General features: G+C 45.5%; 1 protein-coding gene across 1 annotated transcript in view; it reads left to right on the top strand.

Moving 5' to 3' along the window:
• Positions 1–1,028: 1,028 nt before the first annotated feature.
• Positions 1,029–6,000, top strand: part of NDFIP2 (Nedd4 family interacting protein 2) — a 65,962-nt gene continuing 60,990 nt past the window's right edge. Inside the window, exon 1 of the mRNA XM_056109905.1 lies at positions 1,029–1,400. Coding sequence (XP_055965880.1) covers positions 1,044–1,400 — 357 coding nt within the window. The 5' untranslated portion in view covers positions 1,029–1,043. The remainder of the gene's footprint in view (positions 1,401–6,000) is intronic.

Raw genomic sequence — 6,000 nt, 5'->3', positions numbered from 1 at the left:
AAACAGCCGGGGGCTAGGGCAGAGATAATATATAGGACTAAGGAGCTTGTCTCCTTAAACTGCTGTGCTAGGAATAGTCCCAGGACACTGCAGGGAGTCCTTCCCCCAACCCCTCAGCCAAAAAAAAAAAAAAAAACAAAAACAAAAAAACACATTAGAGTCCAAACATGTGGGACTATCCTTGTCAGAGGATAAAAATGATTAAAATGTACTTGGACCGCTCTTTCTTAATTCTCTTCTAACCAAACAGAGCCTTTTATGAGATACCCGGCGTCAAACTGAGCTGGTCTTACAATGCTGTGTACACAGCGATTCCTTAAGGTCGAAACCCTCCGGAAACATTGAGGTATGAGCATAAAGAAGTCTAATTTCCTGATTCTTGGATCCTTTCAGTAACCTACCCCTCGCCTTGGTCTGAAGAGTTCTGGTTAGAATCTTTAAAAAAAAAAAATCTCTTACTACTAAAGAGTTAGTTACTACAAAAGACCTCTTTCTCCCCCTTAGGCAAAGTTCTAGTTAGACTCTAAAAATTCTCTTAACTACCAAAGAGTGGGGATCGTCGTCCCCTCCCCCGCGCCAACTAAAAAAAAAAAAAAAAGAGGAGCCCCTCCCCGCCCCCCTTCCCGGATTACGGATTTGTCATGCGGGGCCTTAGCCTTGGCCGAGAGGGATGGCCCTGCACTGTCCTGGGCGAGGTGACTCATCCGAGGACGTGACAGGTAAATGGATGACTGGTCCTCAGGTGTTCTAGGAATGCGTCCCCTCCCTCTGTGACCTCTGGCAGTTCGCTCCGATCGCCTGGGTGTGCGCGAAAGCCAATAGAAAGCACCAATCAAGGCCGTCATCTCTCTCTCTCTCTCTCTCTCTCTCTCTTTCCGCCACCGCCTACTCCCAGGAGGCTGACAAACCTGGACAGCTCCCGCGGTCGGGTCTGACTTTTTCCATTTCCTTCCCAGCCGAAGAAATCCCCCGCATCCCCTCGACTACCGCCCGCACCCCTCCCCGCCCCCCGAAGCCAACCCCGTCGCAGGCTCCCAGGGCGGATGGGCCGCCGGAGGACGCAAGGCGCATGCGCTTCTCCCTCGCGCATGCTCGGAGGCGCGTGCGGCGGCGCCCGGGAGCTTCTCCAGCGAGCCGCGGCCAACGCGGAGCTCTCGGCGGCGGCGGCGGCTGCGGCGGGAGCGACAGGAAGTGAAGCGGCCCCGCCGGGCGACCGCGGCGGCACCAGCCCGGGCGGAAGGGGCGCTGCGGCCACGACGTCGTTGTCGTCGTCGTCGTCGTCGTCCGCCGGGGTGGCCGAGGGCGCCGAACGCCGCGGGGACTCGCCGGCTCCCAAGCCGGAGCCCGAGCCGGCCGGGATGGATCATCACCACCAGCCCGGGACTGGCCGCTACCAGGTGGTGAGTTCTGGAGGGGGCGGCGGCGGAGTGGGTGGGTGGGCACCTCCCCTCTCCCGCGGCTTGCTGGGGGCGGGGAACCTCGGGGGAAGCCTCCCGCCGTGGCCCCGACGGTCCCCGCCTCCGTCGCCCAGAAATCGGAGGGCTCGGCTGCAGTGCTCTTTGGGGGTAGGGTGGGGCAGTAGGGCTTGCGTCCCGGGGGAATCTGTCTGCGACTCCCCGTTGGGCTCAAGTATTCCCACCCTTGCTTGTTTGTTTTTTTGGGGGGAGGGGTTTGATTTTGTTTTTGTTTTTGTTGGCTGGGGCAGTGTCCCCTGGCCTCCTCTCCCGACCCCCGCCCTCCTCCGCTCCCTGGCTCCGAACTCGAGCTCGAGTCCTCGCTCTCTCCCGCACCGGGTCTGCTGTGGGTCCCGGGGACGCTCACCTGCCGGCCGTCAAGGGGGTCGCGGGGCGCCGGACTGGGAGCCGGCACGTCGGGGGAGAGGTGGCTTTGGAGGAATTTTGGGAGCGGGGGGCCGGTAAAATGTGGTCCAACTTGGGCAACCGTAGGGAAGCGTCACCGTGCCAGCCTCAGGTCTCAGCTCCCAAGTTTTTAACCTTGTCATTTTGTCCTTTTCCGCTTTCTTAGTAATCCTAGTGACTTTGTTTTTCCATACTGCTCGTGTGTGTGTGTGTGTGTGTGTGTGTGTGTGTGTGTGTGTGTGTGTGTTGGGGGGTGGGGCAAGAGAGGAAGAACAGAAGTTTGACTCGATCCCGTGTTCATCGGGCTCGGGAAAAAAAAATGCTCGTTTTTTAAAAAATTTTTATTTTAAGTTAAAACGAGGCTTTCCAGTGCAACCTTTCTAAGTGAGAAGTGTTCTTGTGCGTTGTCAGTGTCAGTTTTATCCGCATTACCAACACTCCACCCCTCACCCACCCATTTTAATGTTGATTTTGGTGATTGTTCCATGAGACAACCATATGGTGAACTTTTTTTTTTTCTTTTGGAAAAAATAGACTATTTTGTGGGGCTTAGGTAGCCTGCGGTTGACTAGATGTTGAGGTGGTGGCTTGGTTTAACCTCATTGCGGAGGTAGAAGGGCAAAACAATATGTAACGCTGATGGTGCAATTAATAGTACTGGATGTGAAATTTTCTTGCTGGTTGTAGAATTGGAACTGGGTTACCAGAGTTCACCTTTCCGGATCTATTTGCATGTATGGGACAAGCTTAATTGTAAACCTCCTAAGTGGATTTTGACAAATATGAAGGATATGCAAAGATTAGAGCCCAGTCTGTGTAGTTTTGGATCTACCTCAGATAAAAGACATTGTATGTATTGCATTGTGGAAAACCTCCCCATGATCCTCTTTCGGAATTTTGTGAAAAAACTTTCAGTGTTTTTAAAATGATTTGGAAAATATTGTTGCTGCCAGGGGGGAAGGCATTCTTTGAGTTGCCAGTGTATATACTTTTGAAAGAGGCATTCTTATTTTTTTTTGCTTTTTAGCAAGAATGAAATGCAGTAGGTAGATTTTGCACACTATTACTATTTAGGACTTGTTTTGTCTTTTCAAATCTCTTTTTTTTCCTGTTCTTATTTTTTCTTAGCGACATTAGCTGCTTTGAATTCTTTCTCTTTGGGGCTTTTGCTTACTAGAGTCAGTCATGTTCTCATACACAAAGCACTGCTCAGAGCATGTTTAACTGATGTAACTGGGTCTTAAAAATAATTTAGCACATTTGCTTTTAGTAGTTATGAGACTTAATTACTATTACCAAAAATTCCTAAAGCCAAGTTGCTGAAATGTGATCACTCAGTTTTAAGGTGTATTCTTTATAACTTCTCCCCAAATAAGTAGGAAGTATATCATTTTTCATTGCCTTTTTTGTCTTCTTCTTCAATGTTGCCCAAGTACATTTTCAATGGGAGGCATTTCTTCAAAGTAAAGGACAAAAATCTTCTAAAAATGGACACACTTTAGAGTAGGGAATAGGGGTAGAGAGTTAACTCAGTGGTTGAGTACTTAACTTTCTTGCTGGATGCCCTGGTTGGATTTAAGGCACTGCACAGTCCCTGGAACATTGCTAGGACTGGAACATGCTAAACAAAAAATAAAGGTATTACTTTGAGTAGTAGGTGCTACTACCACTTTAAAGAAAAAGAAAGAAAATTGAGAAATGTGGCCCTATTCCTGCAAAACATAGCTAATGGTTTTATCTGTTTGGTATAACTTGGTTTGTTGAGATGGTTTGGTCAGTATCGGAGGTATATGCTAGAGAAACAACTCAATGTGTTTCTGCTGGACTAGAGACCAGTCTGTAACTCTGGTTTATGTGATGAGTCCCTTTGTTTTCTGGATACCTTTAGCTCAGTTTGCTTGTTTGGTTTTGGGCCATACCCAGCAGTGCTGCGGTGGGTGGGCTTACAGGTCCCAGCTGTGCTTCTTTGGGAGGTGGGGGTGGGGTTTTGGCAGGTGCTGTGGGCCATGCAGAGCTGGAACTCAAACTTAAGAGTTCTAGCTGAAGCCTGCACTACTGCCCTTGGAACTGTGTCCTCTAGCTCAGTTTTAATAAATGCTCTGGAATGATTAGTAAACTTGAACATTAAACTGCAGGGGTTGTTGTCTGTTAAGAGATGACTAAGTGAGGCCTAGGCAGGTATCCTTAGAGATGAAAGGTATGTCATGTTAACTTGTTCTTTGTTGAAAGAGTTAAAGTCTAGCTCTTCATAGAGAGAAATGTACTTGCTCAGGACTTTCCTGTTAACCAGTGTGCAGTTTTCTGTGGAAACTGCCTTTTCCCCCCTTGTGGTCTCTTTATTGTTTGAAAGGTCAGTATTTGGTTAAGTAAAACAGTGGATCAGAATAATAGATCTCCAGAAAACCTTGATTGTTACACTTCATATTTCATGAAAAAGCTAGGTATGATATGCATTTTCATTGTGTGTGGGGAAAATCGGTTTCCTCTGGTAGGAAATGAGCAGTGTTTTGAGACTATGAAGTTGTTAGCTTAGAGCTGGTAGCCACATTCTAACTTTGATGTTCTCTGTTTTAAAGGATTATCTGCCAATACCAAGTGCTAAGATTTCAAAGTCTTCAAATTGGCAGTGTTGATTGCAGCAGTAGTTTCCCAAACTATTCGGATTAATGGCAGTGGGTGTTCATCTAAGATTTTTGACACTTTAGAATATTGAAACGTATTTTCATCTTAAATGAAACCATGAGAAATCCTGCAGTAGAGATACATAGTTTGTACTTGTTTAGTTTTTCCTAAATATTAAGAGGATAAAAATATTTTTAAAAAGACATTTCCAGAATGTTAATTTTTCTTATGAATTTAACCAACTATTCTTACTGTAATGCTCTGGATGCTTTGCAGAATTAAATTGGTGTGCTTAAGTCAGCTGGGCTGGTGGTTGATTTTAAATGGTGTAAAAAGCACAGGCTTTAAAGTCACCAGAATTCATACTGAGATTGTGGTGTTCACGGTTTGAGAGACGTTGGCTTTTTCAGAGTGTTCTGTGGTGCTAACAGCTTACAATTGCCTCTTCTCTCATGGATTATTTTTGAGCTCGGGAGCATGTGATGGGTACTTGGGTCAGCTGTGTACAAGGTAAGGGCTTTCCCTCTGTATGATAGTTGAAGCTTCAATTTCTTAATCTTAGTACCTAACTCATTTAGATAGTTGTCAGAACTATCTAAATATAATGTAAAGCATGTAGAGCATGTACATGATAAATATTACTATTACTAATGAAAGGTAAATAAAATATAACATCAATGATTTGATTTTTGATTGAACGGAAATAAAAATTAATAAAAATATGACATAAAATAAAAAAATTAGTATTGCATTTAGGCCTCTTGTTCTGTTTAGCAACATGAATATCAGCTACTTCTTTAAGTCCAAGTCAAGAATTGTGAAAAGTCTTAGGATTTGATTTTACCAGTTACAAGTTAGTCACTTAAGTCTGTTAATGTTTCATGGTTGCTGGCAGAAAACCGACAACTTCTAGGTCAGAAGCAAATGACATTGTTACACAGCAAGCTGAAGGAAATGAACAACAGTACATGTGTTTAAGTTTTCCTTTCAACCAAGGACCAAGGGTTCTGGGTCTAGTTGGATACAGGTAGTTCCAGTGGATCTTATATGAGGAGCTCAGGACTGAGGGTACAGCACAGTTATAACTAGAAGCAAACAGTGTAGCAAGTAGTGAACAAGTTAGATGACCTCTCTGGGGAGAATTGTTTACTGTTGTAATCTTGATGATTTTTGTTCCTTAAGTGATTTAGAGTCTTCTCAGTACCCGGAAATGGTTAAGTTTGTAGACCTTCGCACTTGAAAAATTTACATAGACATTCCAAGGCCTTTAACACACTGTCATACCTAATAGTCCATGTTGTGGCAGTTTTAGGTTTACTTTACTTTCCATTTTAAAGAAGTGTTTCAGGGGTGAGAGAGAGTTTGGAGGTTCAGGTGCTTGCCTCGTGTCTGGCCGACACATGAACCCATAAATAGCACCAAGGAGTGATCCCAAAGCACAGAGCCAGAAGAAATCCCTGAGTACCTTGGGGTAGTCTCCAAATTCTGTCCCTTCCCACTCCCCTTCCCCCAGAAGTTT

The sequence above is a fragment of the Sorex fumeus genome, unplaced genomic scaffold (genome assembly GCF_029834395.1).
Source record: "Sorex fumeus unplaced genomic scaffold, SorFum_2.1 ptg000008l, whole genome shotgun sequence".
Classification (NCBI taxonomy): Eukaryota; Metazoa; Chordata; class Mammalia; order Eulipotyphla; family Soricidae; genus Sorex; species Sorex fumeus.
The sequence above is the reverse complement of the archived record's forward strand: the minus strand, read 5'-3'. Positions and strand labels throughout refer to the sequence as shown.